Below are 24,570 nucleotides of genomic sequence, written 5' to 3' on the forward strand. Positions count from 1 at the left end.
AGCGTCAAAGCTGGTAAAAGACCAAGGACTCTTCCGCTGGCGGCGCGGCGCTGAAGACAGCCTCCCCTGGCTGCCCGCGGCTCAGCTGTTTGTTTTTTTGCCTGAAACAGCGCCGATCAGCTGTTCGGGCGAAATTGAAGCCCCCTCCTCGGGAGAAGAGGAGGGGGTGAGGCCCCAGGTAGGGGTAGAGTTCTCCGAGGCCGCCTGAGCTTTGAGCTTGGGCGGCTGAAGGATCGAACTCCCCCGAAGCCTGGGTTGCTCCCAGCTGGCCGTCGTCTCTGCTCCGAACTTCCTGGAGCAGAGCCAGGCGTCTGCGAACCAGCCCTGCCTGATGAAAGGACTATGATTTAAAGGAGCAGGCAGAGCGGTACAAGAGGAAAAGGTGAAGAGGACTATTTTACTGTACTCTCTAACTTGTTGGACTTTTTAAACTTTAATTGAAAGTGCGTCATAATTGAGGATTAAAAGATGGCGGCTAAACCTCCCTCTAAAACTCTTCGGAGTGGAGGATCCTCGCCGGTGCAACAATCATCACTACAGGCATTGCACCCTCCTGAAGTGCTGACATCGAAGGATTTGCGAGATGCCTTGGATAAACATGCCCAGGTACTTTTGGAATCAATTAATCAATCAATTGCTGATAAATTTGCACAGATGGAGGAGAAATTGGAGAAATTTGAGGAAAGAATGGAAGAGAGGATGGAACAGAAGTACAGCGTGATGAAGGTAGACATTTTGACTTCAGTGCATAAAGTGGCGGAATGTGTGGAAGATTTAGATGAAAAAGTGGATGATTTGGCTCAAAGGAATGCTATACTAGAAGTAAAAGCACGGGAGAATGAAATTGAAAGAGGCAAGTTGGAAAGGGAGTTAAGCCATGCCCAACATTACCAGATGCAGTTTGCTGTCAGAATTAGAGGCTTAAAAGAGAATGTTAAAGAAGATTTAAAGCAGCTGATCTCTGAGGCTCTCGAAGGGGTATTGAACCAGCCAGCATCTGAAATAAGAGCAGCTATGGATAAAGTGTTTCGGGTGAATTCATGGATTGCCAGACAGAGAAAGTTGCCTAGAGATGTGGTGGTTTATTTTGCAAAAAGAGAAATTAGAGATCAAGTTATACAAGCTGCCTATGATGTTAAGGTTGTGATTGCTGAACAAGAAGTCTTGGTTTTAAAAGAAATTCCTCCAAGGATTTTAAGGGGAAGAAAGGACTATACATTTCTTGTGCAAGAGCTCAAGCAAAGAGATATAAGGTTCAGATGGGAGATTCCAGAGGGGCTGATGGTGATGTATGAAGGTAAAAGGTATAGGCTGACTACTGTGAAACAAGCACGTGATTTCTACAATAATGTCTTAAAAGCAACCTCATTAACGCTCTTGGAAGTTGGAAAGGGATCTGGAGAAGAAGAACAACAAGAGGAGGAAACAGAGGAAAATGGTGCTGGAGGAGATCAAGCTACAATCTCTTTGGATGATCCTAGAGAGCAAAGAGTGACGCGTGCTGCTTTAAAACGAGCAAAGAAAATAAAAGAACAAGATCAGCAAAAGTCTTCAGATTCTTCACATCGCATTCATAGCCAAGCTGTGGGAGGAGCACGGCCTAAAGTAACCAGTCCTATCAAAGCTGTGGTCCAAGAGCTTTTCGAGGATATACATGGCAACTAAATTTTTAACCTGGAATGTTAATGGACTAAACTCACCGCAGAAGAGGAAGAAAGTTTTTCAATATTTAAAACAATTTAAGATAGATGTTATATGCCTGCAAGAAACGCATATTAGAGTTTTGGATCAAAAGTATTTATTGAACTCGAGGCTGGGTACGCAATTTGTTGCTTCTGCAGAGAATAAGAAAAATGGAGTGGTTGTTTATGTTAAAAGTGCCTTAACAGCGGACCTAATTGAAGCAGATAAGCATGGAAGATATGTTATGATCGAGCTGTTGTTTGAAGGTAAAAAGACGCTTTTAGTTGGATTATATGCTCCAAATCAACAACAAGCTGACTTTTTTAGTTTACTTCATACAAAGCTTACCCAGTTGGATTATAAATCCTTTATTTTTATGGGGGACTGGAATGGAGTTATGGATGTACAGTTGGATAAGGCTGGAGCCTTTAAACGCATTCCAAGTCACGCTAGACTGCCTAAATCTTTTTTTGAAATGAAGGATGACCTGGAATTGCGAGATATTTGGCGTGAGAGACATTTGCGGGAGAAGGATTATACATTTTATTCTGATAGACACCAATCTTTTTCGAGGATTGATTTTATTTTGTTGACTAATGATCTTCTTTTGAGAACTAAAAAGGTGAAAATCTGCGCAAGAATTATCTCTGATCACAGTCCAGTGTGGTTGGAGATTGATAAGGAAAGAGGAGATAGACGCTCATGGCGCGTAAATGAGAATTTGTTTAGAAATCAGAGAAATGTGGAAGAATGCAAACAGCGGATGAAGGATTTTTTTGAGATGAATATGAATAAGGGTACCTCTATGGATATGGTTTGGGATGCTAGCAAGGCCTATATGAGAGGGGTGTTGATATATATGAATAATAGACATAGACGTGCAGTGGAAACTAGAAGGAAAGAACTGGAGAATGAAATAAAGGAAAAAGAAAAGGCTTTGATTTTGAACCCAGAGGAGGTGAAGATCAAGGAGGCTATTAGACTGTTACGAGGACAATTTGATAAATTAATGGCTGATCAAGTGGCGACCAATCTGCGGTTTGCTAGGCATAATACTTTTTGCAATGCTAATAAGCCAGGCAGATGGTTGGCTTATAGACTGAGGAAAAAACAAAGGGCATCTAATATAGATAAGATTGAGCATAAAGGAAGGGTTGTGTATCAACAGAATCTTATTAAGGATGCCTTTGTGGATTTTTATTCGAAATTATATACTAAAGAGGACATTAATGCAAAAGATATTGATACGTATTTGGAGAAGGCTAGCATCCCGGTTCTTACGCAAGTACAAAAAGAGGGGATTAACCAACTGATTACAGAAGAAGAAATTTTTACAGCTATTAAGGAACTGAAGGTGGATAAAGCACCAGGCACTGATGGCTTGACTGCGGCCTATTATAAAAATTTACAATTAGAGATGATAAAACCGTTAAAGGAACTGTTCCAGACAATCCAGAGGGGGGGAAAGGTGCCCCCGTCTTGGAGAACAGCTTTTATCTCTTTGATTCCGAAGGAAGACCAGGATGCTACTTTAGTTAAAAATTACAGACCGATATCGCTTTTAAATACAGATTATAAGATATTTGCTAAGGTTTTGGCTAATAGACTGATGAGGGTTCTGCAACAGGTGATTCATGGGGACCAAACGGGGTTTATTAGTGGAAGACAAATGAAAACCAATGTGAGACATATAGTTGATGTGTTAGAGTTTTTGGAAAGGCACAACCAGATCTCTGCTGCGCTAATCTTTTTAGATGCTGAAAAGGCTTTTGATCAATTGAACTGGCAATTTTTGTTGAAAGTTTTAGACAAAATGGATTTTGGGGAAAAATTTTTACAACCGATTAGGGCATTATACCAAAAACAAACTGCCCGAATTATAGTTAACAATAGTTTGACAACAGTATGTAATATTGAGAAGGGCACAAGGCAAGGCTGTCCGCTATCGCCCTTGTTATTTATATTAACATTAGAGATACTATTGGTTAAGATTCGGAATTCGGAAAAAATTAAGGGGATACAAGTTGGAGATCAGGATTACAGATTGAGAGCATTTGCAGATGATCTGGTTGTTACAGTGACCCAGCCAGAGAACTCTGTTGTGGACCTGATGGAGATAATAACACAATATGGGAAGGTTTCTGGATTTAAAGTAAATATACAGAAAACTAAAATTTTGGCTAGAAATATGACAGTTTCGCAGAAGGCTCTCTTAGAAGGATTAACTGGATTTGAGATTGTTAAAAGGGTTAAATATTTGGGGGTGATTTTGTCGCCCTCTAATACAAAGCTATATAAAAATAATTATGAAAAGTTATGGGGGAAAATTCAAAAAGAACTGGAGAGTTGGGAAAAATTGCAATTGTCTTTGTTGGGACGGATCGCAGCAGTGAAAATGAATGTCCTGCCCAAATTTTTATTCTTATTTCAAATGATACCGATTCTTAAGAAAGATTCTAACTTGGAGGAATGGCAGCGTGGTATCAATAAATTTGTGTGGGCAGGGAAAAAGCCACGAGTTAAACTTAAGATTATGCAGGATACTCGTGAGAGAGGTGGCCTTAAAATGCCTAATTTTAAATTATATTATGAAGCTGCTGCACTAGTAGGAATAAGTGATTGGATTAATTTGACACAATCGAGGTTATTAAATCTTGAGGGCCATGATCTGTTGTTTGGCTGGCATGCATATTTGTTGTATGATAAGAAGGTAGATACTGTGTTTAGGATGCATATTTTAAGACAGGCATTGCTGAGAGTTTGGAAGAAGTATAGACATAAATTAAGCAGCAAGATACCATTGTGGGCAATCCCAAAACACGCAATAGAAAATATACATGCTGGTTTCAAACATGATGAGACTACTTACAAGGAAATTTTAAGTTTGGAAAGGAATATTTGGTGCTTGAAATCATATAGTTTCTTGCGAGAAGAGAAGGTTGTTCAGACTTGGTTTCAATATATTCAGTTACAGGCCAGGTGGAAAGAAGACCAAAAAAATGGATTTGCAACGACTGATGAAAATTTGATAAAGCAAATTAGAAATCAAGGACCAGCACATATTAAACGGATATATCTTGCATTGATAGAGATCGATTCAGAAACAGAGCTTGTTAAGGATTGTATGATAAAATGGGCCCAAAACATTCAGGAAGTTATTACAATGGACACGTGGGAAAAGATCTGGGTGAGGAATGTAAAATTCACTCAAGCTCAAAGTTTAAGAGAGAACTTTTACAAAATGTTTTATAGATGGCATCTAGATCCTAAAAAGCTTGCAAGTATGTATCCGAATTATCAGCCTAAATGTTGGAGGTGTGGTGATGAAGAGGCAACATATTTTCACATATGGTGGACATGTAAAAAGGTCAAGGCTTTTTGGATAAAAGTCTGGTGGAATATGCAGAAGATTTTTAAACGGAGGATAAAGTTTTGTCCGCAATTTTTTTTGTTGGGAATAATTGTTGACGCTACAGTTGTGGACTCTAAGTTGATGCTGAATTTAGTTACGGCAGCAAGACTTTTGATAGGTCAATATTGGAAGAAAGAGGAACTGCCGACTATACAAGAGTGGATTTTAAAGGTTTCCGACTTGGCAGAGATGGCGAAGATTTCGGCCTATTTGAAAGATTACTCGCAAGAACATTATATTATGGAATGGAGAAAATGGATTGAGTTTATCCAGAATAAGTATAGGGTCAAGAAGTTTTATCTAGCATTTGAATAAGTCTTCTTTCGTTTTCTTTTTTCTTTTTTTATTTTGTCTTCTATATATATTTAATAATGCTAAGTTTTGTTTGATCCTATATAAGTTAGAGAGTGATGGATTTTAGAATTTATAGTTGTTAGTATATGGTTGTTTATGATTGCCTTTTTATATATATATACCTTGTATTTAGCTCTGGGAAGTCCGGGGGGGGGAGGGGGGTTAGGGGGAGGTGGGGGGGGAGGAGGGAGGGGGGGAGGGGGGGAAGGGGGGAGGTAGGGAGGGGAGGTAGGGAGGGGGAAGGGGGTTTTTTAAAGGAAAACTGTATTTTTAAAACTTTTCAATAAAAAAAAAAAAAAAAAAAAAAAAAAGACCAAGGACTGTTTGGCAGTTGTGAGAAAGAAATACAATATTAAGAACCTGGAATGGCCAAGGAACTGATTTTTTAAAAAAGACAAAATGAATTGTTGACTTACCCAAATCAAACAGCACTGCACAAAGCAAATTCATTTCTGCACATTATATCAAAATACTAAAAACAATGTAATATTCAGGTAAGTCAAACTACGTTCAAATTAGTTTAAATCAGGCTGCTCACTATGTTCTCATTTGAAACCAAAGTAAAGGATTTAAATAATTCCTCAAATAAGAATTGTCCTGAAAGCCAATCCATTTTTGTTTCTCCTGAATTCCATTCACCTTGAACTCCAATTTCCTTTGTTACAAATTTCCTCTAATGAGCTGCTGTACTGCAACCCAACTACAGTTGGATCAGAACACAAATATAACATTGCATACCCTAAATCACCAAACTCGTATATAAGATTGATGGTTGAAGACTCTTGCATAACTAGCACAATATTGAAAACACAAGTAGCACTAACTCTAACCTAGGCTTTGCAGGCCTGAGTAAAAAGTATGATTGCTTGCTTAGTTTGGGCAGTGTTAACACTTGAACTTGAAAAAGCTGTTGCACAGCTGGAAGGAAAAAAAAGATTTAGGAAACTGAAATTCAATAACGAACAGGTCCAGGAAATGGCGTGAAGATGCACAGTGCTGGCTAAGTAAAGCAATATTTCTTTTCACTTCCAGTTCACTCTCTGGACGAGAGACCTATGGAGAACTTCGAAGCAGTTTTGACGTACAAGAGCTAGAGCTTTCCGCACTCTTAGTAGTAGGAGGGGGGGAAAAACCATCTGTTGAGCTTGTTTTCCTGCAGCAGGTTCCAAGCTGCCTTCTAAATTCCCAGACTAATACCGTATACCAGCGTTTTCCAACCTTAGGAACTTGAAGATGCGTGGACTTCAACTCCCAGAATTCCCCAGCCAGCTATGCTGGCTGGGGAATTCTGGGAGTTGAAGTCCACGCATCTTCAAGTTCCTAAGGTTGGGAAACGCTGCCGTATACGGTACTCACTCGCCACTCAGTGACGTCTCCTTAAATCCTACCCGTAGCAGCACTGCCTTGTCTCCAGCCCCCCTACCTGCCCAAACTTGATGACGTCAAAGAGAGCAGAGGGGGAGTAGCCTAGAGATCTTTCTCTCCAGGTCAAAAATTGAATCAAAAATTCTTAGTTGGGCGGAGAAGAGAAGAGAAGATGGTAGTTGCGCGCGCGCGCTGTGACCGCACAGGTGCCGCTTTGATCACTCACCAAAGTCCAGGAACTGCTTAATAGAGAGCGGCGACGGGGAAAAGCGAGAGTAGTATTCGATTTGTTTGGGGATGGGGCTTTTTAGTAGCGCCCCACATAGCCGCATGGTTCCTTTACTGGAGTTGAGGAAGCGGCTTAGGTGCGCGGATATGCCAGGCCGCCGTCGCCGCCGCCTCCGCCGCGGACGTCAACAGGGCCCCGGTCGAACCGGCCAAGCAACCGCCTGGCGACGCGCACGGAGGCTCACGCACATAAACAGCGCGCGGAGGGGGCGGGAAGACGCTCGCGACGGCTTAATAACTCCCCACGGCCAGTGGAACGCGCGGGAGAGGCGCGAGCATCAGCAACAGTTGGTGTTGTTTTCGCCGCCGCTCCGCTCTCCATTCCTCCCAGTAACCTACAAGAGAAAGCGAGAGGACGTGTTATGCCGCGCCCCCCCCCGCCCCACTCGTAGCTGGTCAGCCCGCCCCCGACGTCGCCGGCTATTTAAGAAATGCCCGCCTTCCGAGCGCACCCAGTCTTCTGACTGGATAATCAAAAGCCAACATCCACCGGCCGCCCTCTTGCTTTCCTGAATGCCCCGCCTACCTAAGCACCGCCTACTATCACCATGACACACAGAGACACACACACACACACACACACACACACCCCAAAAAAAGCGCGCAAGCGCAAATGGTAGTGTACGGGCCTAGCGGGGTTTCAAGGTGAAGATGAGATGTTCGTACGCTCGGGATTGACGTACAAATAAACCCTTGTTCTTTTGCTTATTAATTGAAGCTCTTCTCCCGTTTGCTCTGTCTTCAGAAGCCTGTCCTTGGAAAGCAAGAGGTACTACGTTCAACTGTATCCTCAGGAGAAAAATAATGTACAAGTTAACTGCGAAGTCCACTGTAATATATTTGGAACCCACGTTCGTTTAGTAATTTTTATTATCCAAATAAGCAGTGGTAATAACGAATATATGCATCATATATGTGAGCACACATGCAAGCACTAGCTGTTTTTAATATCTTAAGAATCTAAGGAAAGGAGCAGAATTTTAGCAGCTGTAACAAAAATATACATATGCACCAGTGCAGTTTAAGATCGGTCTCTAGGATTACCATATATGTACTCCAGAAATCCAGAAGTTGGTTAGATGGTATAGAGATTCCTATATCTCAATTCTGACTGTCACTGTACTATCTAACGGTCATTCTGATTACTAGATTGAGAGTCATCTCCCAAAAAGTATGGAGTTAGTTCAACCAATTAGCAAACTTTCAGGCTAAGCAGTTCAAATTTTTAATTTGTTTAATATTAATTTGCCTGTTGGAGACTAATATTATAAAATAATCTCATTTTTGAAGTACATTTTACACCAATTCCTGTGTTTCAGGAAATCAGAGACATGAATATAAAAACTTTAAAATGAGAAAATATAGTCTACATTAGGGGTTCCCAACCAGGGGTGCTCGCAACCCTTGGGGGTGCAAGACTATATTCCAGGAGGTGTGAAAACTTGGGTTTTTAAAATTAGAGTGTATATGCATAATTCATTGCCATTATTTCAAACTTTTGTAAGGAGTGCGAGTGTTATCAGAAGCATTATAGGAGTGCGGGGTATAGAAAAGGTTGGGAACCACTGTTCTAGTTCAAGGATAGAGTAAAAAAAGTGATTTTGTATGATTGTATGTCACTGTATTGGGCATAGACATAAAAACAACTCAACAAAAAAATGGACAACATCAACAACAATGCAGTAAATATAAAGGGAAAATAGAAATATAATTTACCTGAATAATTTGCTTGGCAATATCTAAATACTACTAAACTCATGTCTATAACTTTTAACTGGGCGAAACAGTGCATATGGCAACATTTTTTCAACACCAAACAAGCCAGCTTACTGAATTGTTCTAAATCCGGGACTCATGCCTTTTATGGAACTGAAAATTGGCAAATTTTATAAACAATTATGACATAAAAGTTATCATAAAGCATTTTATAACATAATACAAAATGTCATAATGTCACAAACCATTTCCTGTGGTCAACTCCTGATGTGTGACTGTGCTATGCAGTTCAACATGGGCTACTTTCAAGGCAGATACATCTGAATATCTCCCTGAATTTTAAAGAACTTTTCAAGTATATTAGATGCGCTGCATTGTGGAAGGCATTGAGGAAATGTGGTTCCCATCTTCAAAAAAAAAGGGGGGGGGGGAACAGACCCAGGAAACTACAGACCAATCAGCCTAACATCAATACCCAGAAGAGACTGGAAAAGATAATAAAAAAACAGATCTGCAAACATCTAGAAACAAGTAAAATAATAACTAAAAGTCAGCATGGGTTTGTTAAAAACAGATCATGCCAAACCAATCTTATTTGAATTCTTTGACAAAGTGACTAAATTAGTAGATGTTAGGCTCAAGACCCAGATGGATCTTGACAAACTTGAACTCTGGGCGATATCTAACAAAATTAAATTCACTACAGAGAAAAGTAAATTCCTACACTTAGGCAAAAAAAACCAAAAGTACAACAGATTGGGTTGAACCAGGCTTAATAGCAGTAACTCTGAGAGGGATCTTGGAGTCTTAGTGCACAATCAATTAAATATGAGCCAACTATGTGGTGGCAGCCAAAAAAGCCAATGCAATCCTAATTTGCATTAACAGACGGATTCCATCAAGATTGTGTGAGGTACTAATATCACTTTATAAAGCCTTAGTAAGACCACACTTAGAATACTGCAACCAGTTTTGTTCACCGCACTATAAAAAAGATGTTGAGACTCTAGAAAGACTGCAGAGAAGAGCAACAAAGATGATTAAGAACGGTTACAGGAACTGGGCATGGCTTGTTTAGTGAAGAGAAGGACCAGGGATGACACGATAGCAGTGTTCCAATATTTGAGGGGCTGTCACAAAGGAGGGCATCAACCTATTTTCCAAAACACCTGAAGGCCAGACAAGGAATAATGGATGGAAACTGATCAAGGACAAATTCAACCTAGGAATAAGGAGCATTTTTCTGACAGTGAGAACAATCAACCAATGGCACAGATTGCCTTCAGAAGTTGTGGGAGCTTCATCACTGGAAGCTTTCAAGAAGAGACTGGACTGCCATCTGTCAGAATTGATGTAGGTTCTCCTGCTTGGACGGGAGGTTGGACTAGGTCCCTCCCAACTCTGTTATTCTATTCTATTTCTATTTCTATTCTATTCTAGCAATATCAGTGAGAAGGGAGTGGAGTTTGTGGTGAGGAGGAGGAGGAAGAGAGAGAAAGAGGGCAATTTTGGGATCCTTGGTGTCCTCTGAGCTTGGCTGTTTTCTTGCAGATGTTTCATTACCCAAACTAGATAATATAATCAGCACTGTTGATGTTACCTAGTTTGAGTAATGAAATATCTGCAAGAAATAGACCAAGTTCAGAGAGCCTTTCCTTTGGCACACATCCCAAGGAAAGTGCTTGAAGTTATGGCTTGAAAGAAAAAGGCATCTACCTTGATAAATAACAATTCTTCAGACTTTGAATCAGGATGTCTTTCTCCCCTTCTCTGAACTTGACACACTCCAAGTGCTAAGGAAGCCAATCCACTGTTACAGGATGATTCTTTCTTCATCATTTCTTGTTTCTTGTTTGGCAGGGTTGCTGATACTGGAGAAACTAAAACAATTCCATTGGTGTCCCTTCAGGCTAAGTTCCAGTTAATTTGCAAAAGGCTTAAATAGCTGTGAAGGTTCTTGAGATCCTAAGAGTAGTTACCTGCACATCTATTAACACTCATGAACTGTCAGTATGGGGAATACTTAGAAGTCCCTCTGTAACCCTTCAGCTGAATGGGCAAAAGAAAATTGGGGTGTTGGTCTCTTTACTTCTCAAATGGCTACTCCTTAGTGGATTAAAAAAAACCAAATCCAATTTTTAAGGTTTCTTTTTCTTCTCTAAACTAAATAATTGCTTCAATCACATTTTGTGGAGACATAAGCACACACATGCCAGGACACGAAAAGATGGCTGGAAGCTCATCAAAGGGATATCCAGGCTAGAACTAAGGAGAAATCTCCTGACAGGGAGAACAAGTAACCAGTGGAATGACTTGCCTCCAGAATTTGTGGGTACTCTGTCCTTGGAGGCTTTCAAGAAAAGACTGGAAAACCATTTACCTGGGATGGTATAGAGTCCCCTGTCTTGGGCCGGGGGTTGGACTAGAAGACCTTCAAGATGCCTTCCAGCCCTTTGATTCTATGACATAAACATTCCTTAAATTTAATGGTTGTTAGCAAACAGCAGCCGGATCCTTCCAGAATGTGAAAATTTGAAAATGAAGACACTGTTCTCTTGTTTGTCAGTAGCGCAAGGAAGAGTGCCCTTGAATATGGATATTGAATTTAGCTGCCTTGTCTAACTCCCTTGTTGATATTGTCTGCTACTTTCTGGATACTTTTCATTTTCAATGTGCTACTTTTATGTCTTTTAGCTTCTACTAATGATACAAAGCAGCCATATGTGGGACTGACCTCTGGTACCCCCTCACGACCAAGCCATGAGTTCAAGTGACTTACAAACGCATGCTGTGGGTTTGAATGTGAGCAGTGAGTGAAAGCAGCAACTGGCAAACAATATAAATGTGAGTGGGAGGAACTTGGCTTTTAAAAACAGGGACAAGTTTCTGTAACCACCTGGTTCCTAAGTTTTCAGTTATGTTAAGCAGAGGAGTGCTGGGGCCACGTTCCATGTGGAGGAGATTTTACATTTTGCTTGTTTCACACTGGAGAGGGGATTGACTTATTTCCCAAAGCAGCTGAGGACAGGACAAGATGTTGTTGTTAGCTGCAAAGTCGTGTCCGACCCATCGCGACCCTATGGACAACGTTCCTCCAGGCCTTCCTGTCCTCTACCATCTTCTGGAGTCCATTTAAGCTCACGCCTACTGCTTCAGTGACTCCATCCAGCCACCTCATTCTCTGTCGTCCCCTTCTTCTATTGCCCTCAATCTTCCCCAGCATTAGTCTCTTCTCCAGTGAGTCCTTCCTTCTCATTAGATGGCCAAAGTATTTGAGTTTTAGCTTCAGGATCTGGCCTTCTAAAGAGCAGTCAGGGTTGGTCTCCTCTAGGACTGACCGGTTTGATCGCCTTGCAGTCCAAGGGACTCGCAGGAGTCTTCTCCAGCACCATAGTTCAAAGGCCTCAATTCTTTGGCGCTCAGCCTTTTTTATGGTCCAACTTTCACTGCCATACATTGCAACAGGGAAGACCATAGCCTTGACTATACGCACTTTTGTTGGCAGGGTGATGTCTCTGCTTTTTAGTGTGCTGTCTAGATGTACCCAGTAGAATATTATTAAAGAGAGATCCAACTTAGAACTAAGAAGAAATGTCCTTAAAATGAAAATAATTAATCAGTGGAATGACTTACCTCCCAAAGTTGTGGTGTTTCATCACTCGAGGTTTTCAAGAATAGACCAGACAGCCATTTGCCTGGGATGGTATAGGGTCTCCTGTCTTGAGCAGGGGACTGAACTAGATTACTAGAAGACCTCTGAGGCTCTTTCTAGCCTTATGATTCTATGTTCTGTGCTAAACAAAAAGTAGCATTTTTGGAAAGGCGATTTCTCCAGCAAATTATAGGTTAATGTCTGCCATTCATTGGAAGGAGAGAGCCAAGGTCTTCATTTGTAAAGTAAATGAACGTTTGGACGGATGGTGAATTTTAGGCTGTCCCGAGAAACGTAGCTGGATTACTTTTCCATGAAGTTGGTGGAAACAACACTTCTGTTTTTCATTTTCCTCCTCATCTTCAAATGGGATTGGTTTCAATCCATGAAGAGTTCAGGAAGTTAGACACATTTCACCTGGAGAAGAGAAGCCTGAGAGGAAAGCATAATCACTTCCTTCAACTACCTGGAATTTTATCAGGTGTTCTGCAGAGTGGGGTGAGAAAAAATGGGTGAAGATTGCAATAAGGCAGGTAAGAACTATTTTGTGATGGATCAGATATGGAATTTCTTTCATTAAAGCAGAAATGGGACAAAATTGATAGAAAGTGGACAGGTGCTATTTTTATTGTCACCAACATCGTCATCATTGAAGATCAACAGCATAATTCTGGGAATTTTGAGAGGAGAAATAAATAGTAAAACTCTCTAGAACAGTGTTTCTCAGTCTTGGAAACTCTTAAGATGGGTGGACTTCAACTCCCAGAATTCAGCCAGCCAGCCATGCGAGGCTGATAAGTGCACTGATGTGAGAACTTCAACCCAGGAGAATGGCTGTGCAATTTTTCTCTTGGGAAAAAAATCCAAAGTAAATTCTCTGCCCACTAATTGATTGATAACTGGTGGGGAAAAATGCAGATTCCCCTCCCCCAACTTCTAGAAGGAATCCATCTGCAGGATTTTGTGATCAAAATTCAAAGTCCTGCAAAGATTAATGTCCTACATGGCTCAGGGCTTGGAGATTTCAAGACATCTTGCTCTGAGTGGTTTCTGGTCAATGAACAAGGCCAGGTAGTATGGCCAGCTTGTTCTGTACAGTTCCTTCTCAGTCCCACAGATGGAGAGTTCTCAATTGCAGCCTTCTTTCCTGCCCTGAGTTCAGATTAGCCCTTACCCTATTTGTCCTATTTGGACAAATATACAGGTGGCAGAAAAGCCTTCCTTTTAATGGCGTCTCAGGAAGACATCCGAAGTGTTTCTGAAGTGAGCAGCATTGTATATATCTGGTAAAGAAATCTCTAAAACAATGACTTAGTGGGTCATAAGTTGTCTAGAGTGTACTATTAAAATATGTATTGTTAAAACAACATGACCTTTATGAGTGAAGGTAAATATATTTATTCCAGGATAATGTTGCAGGATCTGGGTCGGTCATCAGGACCAGAGGTTTTCTCTTCTGAGCTTTCGGACTCACTCTGGAGCCCATCTGCAGAAAACTTCTCTCTAGCAGTGTGTCTTGTTCTGTGTATGGTATTTATAGTGCCTGTTGTAGGTGGCTTTTTAGAAGTTGATTGGGGTGTGTTGATGGCTGGCTTTTAAATCATTAGCTCATTTGCTTGTGCTGCCCAGCCCTCACCGTCTAAGTACTTGATAGGCTGGTGGTAAATCAGCACTCCTGTTGACTGACTTGGGGCCTGCTTCCCAGGCTTCAGTCGCTTCCCTGGTTGGTGTAGGAAGCAAATTTAGTATGCCATCTAGTGACCATTTGGAGAGCATATAAATTATATTTAAGAGAAATTTTCTGTTTTAGGTAGATGATACACAGAAATAAGAGGGCAAGGATTTTATTTCCTGTACTCTATTTGATCAAAATATGGGTATTTCATACAAACTCAGAATAGTGAAAATTGATACTAGAGCTATACTTTCAAGATGATTTTCTAGGAAAAACCTAGTAACAATAACACAAGTCTAGTATGACAAATTAACTTTGGCTTTCTTTGTTTGTTTTTTAACCCAGTCGATGCATTTGGCTCTTGTGGAAAAATATCATTGCATCAAAATCTGAAAGATTGAATTCAAATAGCTAATTTTAAGAACTAAGCAAAAATAACTATCTTTTAACGTTATTAAGTTAGAAAACACTTCATCTTCTCTAAGACCATGTCCTCAGTTAAGGCATCTTCTACAGCAGGGGTGTCAAATTGCCAGCCCGTGGGCCGGTTGCATCATACAGAGGCCACACCCACCCCAGCTCTGGCAATGCAAAAAAAATAGTGATACGTTGTGACACGTCACGTGACATGGTAAGTTTGACACTCGTGTTCTAGGAATTGGTTTTATTACTTTAAAAATGGCTAGAAGTGGTGTGACAGTGCTGTAAGTCACTACTGAGGAAATGGCCTTAAATACCTTTGATTTTTAAAAGAATTAAAGGATTCTTCTCTGGAAACAATTACAAATGATACAGCTAGTCCTCGACTTACAACCATTTGCAAACTAACATTACATATACAGTATGTATCATCTATTTCAATGGAAGTTCCATTCACACCAAATGGAAATTAGCTCTGTATGGACATGACTTTGATTATATTGTAGATCAGAGGTGTTCATCTTGTTTGACTTTCTGTTGGCCTTGGAATTTAGTGGGGATTACAATCTAATACAGAGCAAAATGGAACCAGAATATAAATTAAATTTAAAAGTAATTGAATATTAATATTTCTTCATACAGTACAGGTAGGCCTTGACCCACAACCACAATTTAGCCCAAGCTAAGTGAGACATTTGTTAAATTAAATTTGCCCCATTTTATGACCTTTCTTGCCACAGTTGTTAAGTGAATCCCTGCAGTTGTTAAATTCTTAAAAGAGCCTTGGTGGAGCAGTGGGCTAATGCCTCCTTAAGTAACACCAGCTGCCTGCAATTAGTGCAGGTTCGCATCCCACCAGGCTCAAGGTTGACTCAGCCTTCCATCCTTCCGAGGTAGGTAAAATGAGGACCCAGATTGTTGGGGGCAATAAGCTGACTTTGTAATAATGCCGCTTGGGGGGGGGGCGAAAGCCCTAATAAGCAGGCATATACATAGAGTGAAGGCTACTGCTAAGCACATTGGGATTGTAAGCCGCCCTGAGTCTTCGGAGAAGGGCGGGATATAAATGGGATTAAAAATTTTTTTAGTAACATGCTAAGTGAATCTGGCTTCCCCATTGACTTTGCTTGTCAAAAGGTTGCAAAAGGTAATCGTATGATCCTGGGACACTGCAACTGTCATAAAATATGAATGAATTGAAGAAAAATAAATGCTCAATTGAGAGTATTTCTGCAGCACTTCTTGTTCAGTAGGCTTTCCCATGAATTGAATCACAGCATCCCCCAACAGTTGTCTTCTGGCTGCATATAACACTGTAAGTCTATTTCACAATCTCCTTTAGCTTTCCTAAAACGACCTGCTCCTTATATCTGCTGTAAAAGAAGTCAGAAGTCTTTTTTATTTTGTTGCACTTCTCTCTATCCTTTTCCTCTTCTCTTTTTCTTGATTATTAATAGTTCCTGTTACTTATTATCTTTCTATTTTAAAATTTAAAGTTTTCAAAATTAAGATGTACTGTTATAAGTACATAATCAGTATACCTCTGCTGATTATGCTATGCAGTATTTATCTTCACTTCTGATGGTTATCATATTGCAAATGATCAAGAATAATATTTTTAACAGATGATTAAAGCCCAAGATGCAGCTGAAAACAATCTGGAATTTAGAACAGAATGAAGATCTAGCTGTGGCTACGTAACATAAAAAGGTGGAGACTGAAAAGCTTGTTCATGATAGAAAAAGGTTAAAAACTAATTTATATAGATATTGTAAATTATGGGCTAAATACCCTACAAATCTGATCTCTAAGACAAACCTTATGGAACTAAATGCTCCTATTTCTAGAAGCAAAAATTCCATCAATAGAAAACAGATTGACCACAGTGACTGTTCAGCTGCACTGATTCAAAGGAAAATGCCAATTTTGCTACTATTGCTAGTAAACCAGACTAAATGGAAAAATGCATCAATACTTAAGAAAAATAGATGAAGCCATGAGATCAACACTATCTGGAATTAAGCTCAAAATGGTTGTATATGGATCTTATTGGAATGATAATTATTTTTACTATAATTCATATAATTCATTATAAAATTACCTTTCTTGTAATATTTATTAAAACAAGCATTGCTTCTAAATTGTCCATTTGCGTTATAGAAATGGTTTTGTATTAGTCGCGTTTTGACTCATTGTGATAATTGGCAAAACTAATAGCTAAACTTTGATTAAATGTGCTCTTTTTTCACTTCTCTGCATCCTTTTCATCTTGAAAACTGGAACTTATCTCTGATTAAATGTCTCTAAATTCTCAGAAAATAAGCGTAATAATATTCAAACTTTTGTTGAAGACTCATTCTGGCTTAAAATAATAGAGCAGTAATAAAATTCACTGCTACTGCTATCAGTTCCTAAACAAATTTCTTGCTTCCTCACATTTTTTCTTTTGGTACAATTTCATAAGATAGCATACTGACATTGGTCTTCTGTATTACCGAAAATTGTATTAAATAGCTTTGAGTCTGCAATAGGAAGAAACAGAACGAAAATGGTTAAAACTAGTAAATTGCATTGTTTGGGGGAAAATGATATCTTGAAATATATCCTTAAGGAAGAAATAAGGGTGCAAAGCGTTTTTCCCCAGATAAAAACTGTTGACCTAAATCAGCCATGAATCCTGTTTTGGAAAGTATTTTATTTGAATATTTTATTTGGACACTATCAATTTCTCTCTTAATCTGAAGAATTGAAATCACATGAAGACAGAACTGAGACCCTGATGTCCCCAACAACAAAGCAAAAGTGAAACAAACAATTGGTCACAGTCTTCCCAATTATAATGAGATGTATTACCATGTATTTCCAAATATAGATTTCTGTCTTTTTTTTTAGAGTAATGTATTTTCTGCTTAATGGTGAATTTTCTTTGTTGCTTTCACTAAAATCAAGAAGAGTCCATGCAAAGGTATATTTGGAAAATCCTGTTTTTACTGTGGTCAGATATGCCTCCAGGAAGGCTATAAGCAGCAGGGCCAACAGCTGGGTTTATGGAAGCTAACAGACATTCCTACTCAAGTGGAAATAACTTTAAAGTTGTCTATTTCAGGTTATCTCACTACATCCCCAAATGGAACATATATCATTCTTAGCATTATACTAAAAACAGTGCAGTCTAAATTAAAAACATAGATTTACATCTTTGAAAGCCACAAATTGGGGAAGGCTGACATAGAGATCAAAGCAGTAAGATTCTGAGCCATGATTTAATCATAGCTAGGCTGCATTGAGTTCATATATTAAGCCATAAAACATGACTCCACAAAGGCTGAGTTCATACATCATGTTTAACCATAATATGGATTTGACTTTTTGTGTTGTCTAAAGCTAGTTATGGTGACATCTGTGTTGATAATATAATGTAATTTATCTCTTCCAGGTTTGAAATGACTGCTCAGCATCAAGATAGACATAATTCTAACATAAATTAACATTCTCTGTGGAATCAGAGTGAAATACATACCAACTTGAAAGAACAATTAGAACTGTCTGTAAAAGTTATCAGATGTACAAATGACAGTGTTTAGCTAATAAAAATCTATAGGACATCACAAATTATTTCAGCTTTTTTCTCATTCCACAGAAATGAATTCTCTCATTAGCTTCTACATAGGTTAAGATGTTATACATTGTGGTAATTATTTCCAAATCACAAGTGCAAACACTTACCCTGATTGGAAAATTAGCAGATTTCAAACTCAAGTAATTTGTTCTTAATGAGGAACTTGTTGAACTGAATTTAACAATTAGCTCATTCCTTTTACTGGATAAGTGTGTTAGAGTTATACGTGAGTGATCAAACATTCATCCAAGTATTTTCAGCCAAAATAAATGAAATCAAAACCATAATTCAATATATATATTTATCTTGAATTAATTTCCGCTGGCTATACATGAACGTGTGTATGATCACATAGCACAAAACCTCTGGGTCATTTTCCAGGGCATCATTCCTTTTATTAATGTTATGAATCAGTCAAGTCCAAGTAGGGCTACCAGATCTAGATGACCATAAGATGGCAGCAAAGAGACATAGTAAACATTAACTCTCTGCTGTCAACTAGTGACTGCATTTTTACAGTAGCTGGTAGCCCTAGGTTTTTATGAAATTGATCATATCTTTAATTGAAGGCTGTACAATAGAGCTACAGCATGATGTGAGTGCAGAATTGTTTTCTCTCTATAACAGCATGATTACTAAAGTATCCAGTAAAATAGCTGTTGCAAGTATGTATTTTGTTATTGTGAAACCTAAATAATGAGAGTATCATTATGAAAGCAAAGATACTAAAAGACTGTCAATGAAGACTAATGACTATAGACTACCAAAGTTTGTGAAAAATATAAATTGAATCCAGCTAAAATAATCCTAAATCTGTTTACTCCAGAAGAATGTGTTGCTATCAAGTAAGAATCTATATATCTGCCTAATAAGATGGATGCAAAGATTCAGTCACAATCACATCATTTATTTACAAAGCCAATAATATGTGACAAACATGGTTATTGTATGCTAGCTATAACGAATTTGCTCATTTGATACCCCAATGAGTAATGTCTGATTTGGGGGAAAAACTCTGCAAACTACATGCCTGGATCAGACATTATCTTTTGAACTTAGAATCTTGGGGTTGGAAGGGACTTTGGAGGCCTTCTAGTCCATCTCCCTTCCCAAAGACAACATTTGCCCAATCTTTTCTTTAAAAACCTTTAATGATGGAGCACCCACAACTCCAGGAGACAAGCTGTTCCATTAATATTGAAACTTATTATTCAAACAAGATAATAAACCTATTTTCCCATATTAGTATTCTATACATCAAACTAGGAACAAACAGCATTGATTTATATAATAATTGAAAGCTTCTACAAGATGTCAAGTACAATTCCATAGGTGATAAATTTATTTTTTGGGTTACCCAGTAAAAAGGATACTTATCTTTCGCACCTGCTCTTTCTTATCTTTTGGTGACACCTAAGAAATGAATATATCTATTCATTTTAAACACATGTACATCTTCACTATTTTTATTTTCTACTCTGTCAAAATTATGCTTAACCCGGTAATTATTTCCATCAGATTTGAAATGCTGAGAAAGTGTAGGAACTATACAGTGCTTATCCAGCAGCTCAATAAAAATGTGCAAAGAATGATATTCATTCACAACCCCACGTTACTGGTTTTGGAGCTAGTTAGCTAGATAGGATCTATTTCCCTCCCTTCTGCAGATATGAAAAGTCTACTCACTCCTGCTAAAACGCTAGGTTTTTGAGATTTAAAAAAATCAGATCAAGATGAATCACTTCAGATTTTCCCCCCCACCTTTAATACAACATATAAGCTGTACAATTCAATGGAAAAACAAACTGAAATCTTTCAGAGCAAAAAAACGACTTGTTTACAATAAATGTGCACACCTACTTATAAGAAGGATATAGGTAAAGGTAAAGGTTCCCCCGCACATGCGTGCTAGTCGTTTCCAACTCTAGGGGCTGGTGCTCATCTCCATTTCAAAGCCGAAGAGCCAGCACTTGTCCGAGGACGTCTCCGTGGTCATGTGGCCGGCATGACTAGACGCCAAAGGCGCACGGAACGCTGTTACCTTCCCACCATAGTGGTCCCTATTTTTCTACTTGCATTTTTACGTGCTTTCGAACTGCTAGGTTGGCAGAAGCTGGGACGAGTAACAGGCGCTCACTCTGTTACGCGGCACTCGGGATTCAACCCGCCAAACTGCCGACCTTCTGATCGACAAGCTCAGCATCCTAACCCACTGAGCCACCGCGTCCCTAAGAAGGATATAGCTGTATTCAAAACCATTCACAATGACACTGATGTTAAATAGTAAATACATACCTGGCATCAATTAAAGTAATTCTGATCAAGTCCATATAAAGTTCAGCTGTTCCAGTAGGATTTTTCTGAGATTTATTTATCAAAAGCAAAAAGCTTACAAAGTATCAAAGGGATCTCATTGTTGGAAGGTATCAGTCAGGAGAGGGGTACAAAAAATTTCCAAGATACTGGTTATACCATGAAACACAATGAAGGCAGTCAACAAGTGGAGAAAATATGGCACAACAGTCACACTACCAAGAACTGGATGTACCTGCAAAAATGATGCAAAAAAAACCAAGAAGAAAACTGGTCCAAGAGGCTCCCAAGAAGCCTACAGCAACATTAAAAGAGCTGCAAGAATTTCTGGTGAGTACTGGTTGTATACTACATATAACAACAATCTCATATTCTTCATATGTCTGGTCTGTGCGGTAAGGTGGCAAGATGAAAGCCTTTTCTTACAAAAAATAAAAATAAAATCCAAGCTACATTTTCCAAAATCTGCATCAAGTCTTATCAAAAGTATATGGGAAAATGTGTTATGCTCTGATGAGACCAAGGTTGAACGTTTTGGCCATAATTTCAAAAAGTATGGTGCAAAAGTAACATTGCACATTGCCAAATGTTTTCCATGCCCACAGTCAAATGTGATGGCAGCATTTTGCTTTGGAGCTAGTTCTCATCAGCTGGAATTGGGGGTTTAGTCAAGGTGGAAGGAACTTTGAACAGTTGTAAGTATCAGTCAGTTTTGGCACTAAACCTTCAGATCTCTGTTAAAATGCTGAAGATGAAGAGGAATTTCACCTTTCAATACAAAACCCAAAGCATATCTAACAACCCCACCACCACCACCACTATTGGTATAGGAGAGAAAATACAGTCTGGGGTCATAGTTGCATGGGAGCTAGGGCCTAATCCAGGAGTTTTGAAATTGTGAGCTTGCTGAAGGAATTACATTTTATAAAAGCTTGATCACACTTCTTCATGTATAGCAGGACTACTATTAAAATTCTTTCTGGACTTTGTTCCCTACTTGGCCTGCACTAGGTGAATGTAGGCTTGGCCAAAGAAAATGGTTTTGCCAGCACTCTAGGTTTGCCAACACAGGGAGAGTAAGGTTTACATTTCACTTTGCATATGCCAGTGGGCATATGATAAAAAGTTTGAAAATCCTGTGATATTTATTTTATTTATTTATTTTATTGGATTTATATACCGCCCTTTCCCGAAGGACTCAGGGCAGTTTACAGGGTAGTTAAAACCAAATCAATACAAAAATTAAAAAGAATTTTTTAAAAAATTAAATCATCCCTAAAAATAAAAATATACAGTACATTAAAAATTAATTTTGTAAATAGAAGTAGATTGATTTCCTGCTCAATAAAATCACTACTATTATTCACAGAAGAGTGTCTCACAAATTCATTTACCCTTTTAGCAGATAACTATCTAGTCATGCCGGCCACATGACCACAGAGACGTCCTCGGACAAGTGCTGGCTCTTCGGCTTTGAAACGGAGATGAGCACTGGCCCCTACAGTTGGAAACGACTAGCACACATGTGTGGGGGAACCTTTACCTTTACCTTTTTATACAACCCATGACCTGTTGGGTCATCCTTTCCGAAATATTTCCTTACCTAAACAGGGAAACAGAATGATCATGGCAAAAAAGCAGTGGGAGCAACTTTCGACTTCCTGCCAGCTTCCCTATTGACCCTGTTTGCTTACTTGCTTTATTTTATTTTATTATTTTATTTATTTTATATTTTGTTTTATTTTTTTTAATTATTTTATTTTACATTTATTATTTCATATTTATTATTTTACTATATTTATTTTATTTATATAATTTATATAGCTGCCCAACTCATGCACAGGTGATTTTGGGCAGCTTACAACATTAAAAAAAGTCCACCATATAATGTAATCTTATAAGAAACCTCCCCCCTCACTCTTCATGGCAGCAACAACCCAATCAGATCAGCCATCTGATCAGCTCCGTTTCAATTTGTGGTCCCAGGCCTGCTGACAAAACCACATTTTTAGGGCCTTTCAGAAGAACAAAAGGGTGGTGGCCAACAATACCTCTAAAGAAGGGCTACCACCAAGAAGGACTATTTTTTGTGGTCCCACTAGATAAACATCCCTAATTGATGGGATCCATAACATGCCTTGCTTTCCTGTCCTGATGGGCTATGTAGATGTAATAAGGGAGAAGCAGTTCTTCAAATAGCCCTGGTCCCGAGTCATGTCCAGGGCTTTTGCTTGCTTATCACTCAGTTACCTTCTGTAGATATTTGGAGTTCCAGAGCTTATGTTAGGGAAGGAGGGCAAGCTGCTCCACTCTTTGGCATCTCTAGGTTGCATGGCTTTATCCCGGAAGCAGGCATCAATTTTTGAGCAACCGCAATGATTTGTGGCTGCTTCAAAAATGGCACCCACTTTTGTGACAATGCCATGTGGCCTGCAGGGATGCTGAGGAACAAAGCAGCCTGCTCTCGTTCCCTGGGGATCTACTGTATAGAAGGTAAATGCATAATCAGTGAAGGAGGGTGTGGGACCTGGCAGGATGGGAAGCACGCCCAAGGCCTGTGGGGACATTGAGCGCTGAGAAGCAAAGCATGGGTGCCACAAGGAGGGGTGCGGAAGGTCTAGGGCAGGTCAGCCTGGGCCTGCTCTAGTCCTCCCAGCCCCCCCTTTCAATCTCCACTTAATGAGCTGCACGGTCATTTAATGACCTTGTCAGGGAGAGTAGGGACAAGGACTATTAAGTGAGGTGGTCATGAGGCCACCTTGTTTAATGACCATCACAACTTGTGACTGTAATGGACTGATTCCACTACAATTCTCAAACACTACCTGTACCAGGTCCTCTTGCTGAAGATGAAAATACAAGTCATCACCCCTTGCATAGCCAGAATATTATTGCACGAAGCTAGCTCTGGATTAGAGGAGACTGGAAAAAGGAAAGAACAAAGAGAGCACTGTACTAAGTAACATCCTTCTGATTTCCAAGATAGAGTGAGAAATTGAAAAAAATTCCTACCAATGAGAAAGTTTAGATGATTAGGCACGTGAATAGAGAGCCAAACTACTCTTACTGTATATGCAAGCAGAGGCTATGGGATAGAGGTAAAGAATGTAAATTTTAATTTTTTATGCTCTTTCATCTTTCTGAGTCTACATGTAAGGTTTTTTTTTTAAAAAAAATCCATACTGTATAGTAATAATATTTGCTGAACCCAAATGATTAAAATGTGAACAAGTAGGCCATTTCCTCATTAGTAATTATTGTGTTTTGTAGCATCATCAATCATTATGATGACAACATACTAGAAAAAAAGATAACCTTTATATTACTTAAGCAATGGCTGGATGATAGCCAAGGATATTATGAAGTCCTAGTGATGAAATGATCAAGAGAAATATATTCCTACTGCTGCCTTAAACTATTTGGATATATCTAATATATGAATACGTGAAATCTTATCAGTTTGTCCACTATTCTGTGCTTTGTTAAAAACAATTTTTTCTACAATTTTTGATTGACTAGAAAAATAAATGTGTAATTTTCTTAGTTATATGTGACAGTGATGATTTCCAACCTATACTGCATAAGTGGATTTCTGTTCATACATTGAAGGTGATCCTTCTTTTCCCCTTTTTATTTATTTATTTATTTTATTTATTAATGGGATTTATATCCCACCCTATCTCCCGAAGGACTCAGGGCGGCTAACAACAATAACATATAATAAGTACAGAAATTAAGATAAAAATAAAATTAAAATCATCTGTGCAATAAATTAAAATTAAAAATTAAAAATAAATAAAAAATTGTAAACATAATTAAAATGTCTGTCAGTCCAGGTCAGCCAGGTGGAAAAGGAGTGTTTTGCTAACATGTTCCTACATAGGGAACAGGGTGGCCAGGACAATCCATTCTTCCAACAATATCTGTTCTAGCAAAGGATTTTGTATTAGTTCTTTATAAAAAATCTGAGGCTATGAATGTGACAAACCGCCTTCCTCCAGCTTGGTGTCCTCCAGATGGATGGATGATTTATTTGAATGTATTAGCGGCCCAAATCCAATGGACTCTGAGCT

At 39.0% G+C, this 24,570-nt stretch overlaps 1 protein-coding gene and 1 long non-coding RNA gene across 10 annotated transcripts in view; one reads left to right on the top strand and one right to left on the bottom strand.

Annotated features, from left to right (window-relative positions):
• The window catches only part of PDK3 (pyruvate dehydrogenase kinase 3), a 46,592-nt gene extending 39,084 nt beyond the window's left edge, over positions 1-7,508 (bottom strand). For all 9 annotated transcript variants that reach the window (XR_014026333.1, XR_014026334.1, XR_014026335.1 and 6 more), the window contains exon 1: positions 7,041-7,508. Coding sequence is in view for 1 of the 9 variants with exons in the window: in XM_081327008.1 (XP_081183134.1) it covers positions 7,041-7,146 (106 nt within the window). In the remaining 8 variants the exon portion in view is untranslated. The remainder of the gene's footprint in view (positions 1-7,040) is intronic.
• Positions 7,509-7,734: 226 nt separating this feature from the next.
• LOC308667929 lies at positions 7,735-18,169 on the top strand. Its single transcript, XR_014026424.1, has 3 exons — positions 7,735-7,871; positions 11,513-11,662; positions 18,002-18,169. It is a non-coding gene; the product is annotated as an uncharacterized lncRNA (long non-coding RNA).
• Positions 18,170-24,570: the final 6,401 nt, after the last annotated feature.

The sequence above is a fragment of the Vipera berus genome (assembly GCF_964194415.1).
Source record: "Vipera berus genome assembly, chromosome: 4".
Classification (NCBI taxonomy): Eukaryota; Metazoa; Chordata; class Lepidosauria; order Squamata; family Viperidae; genus Vipera; species Vipera berus.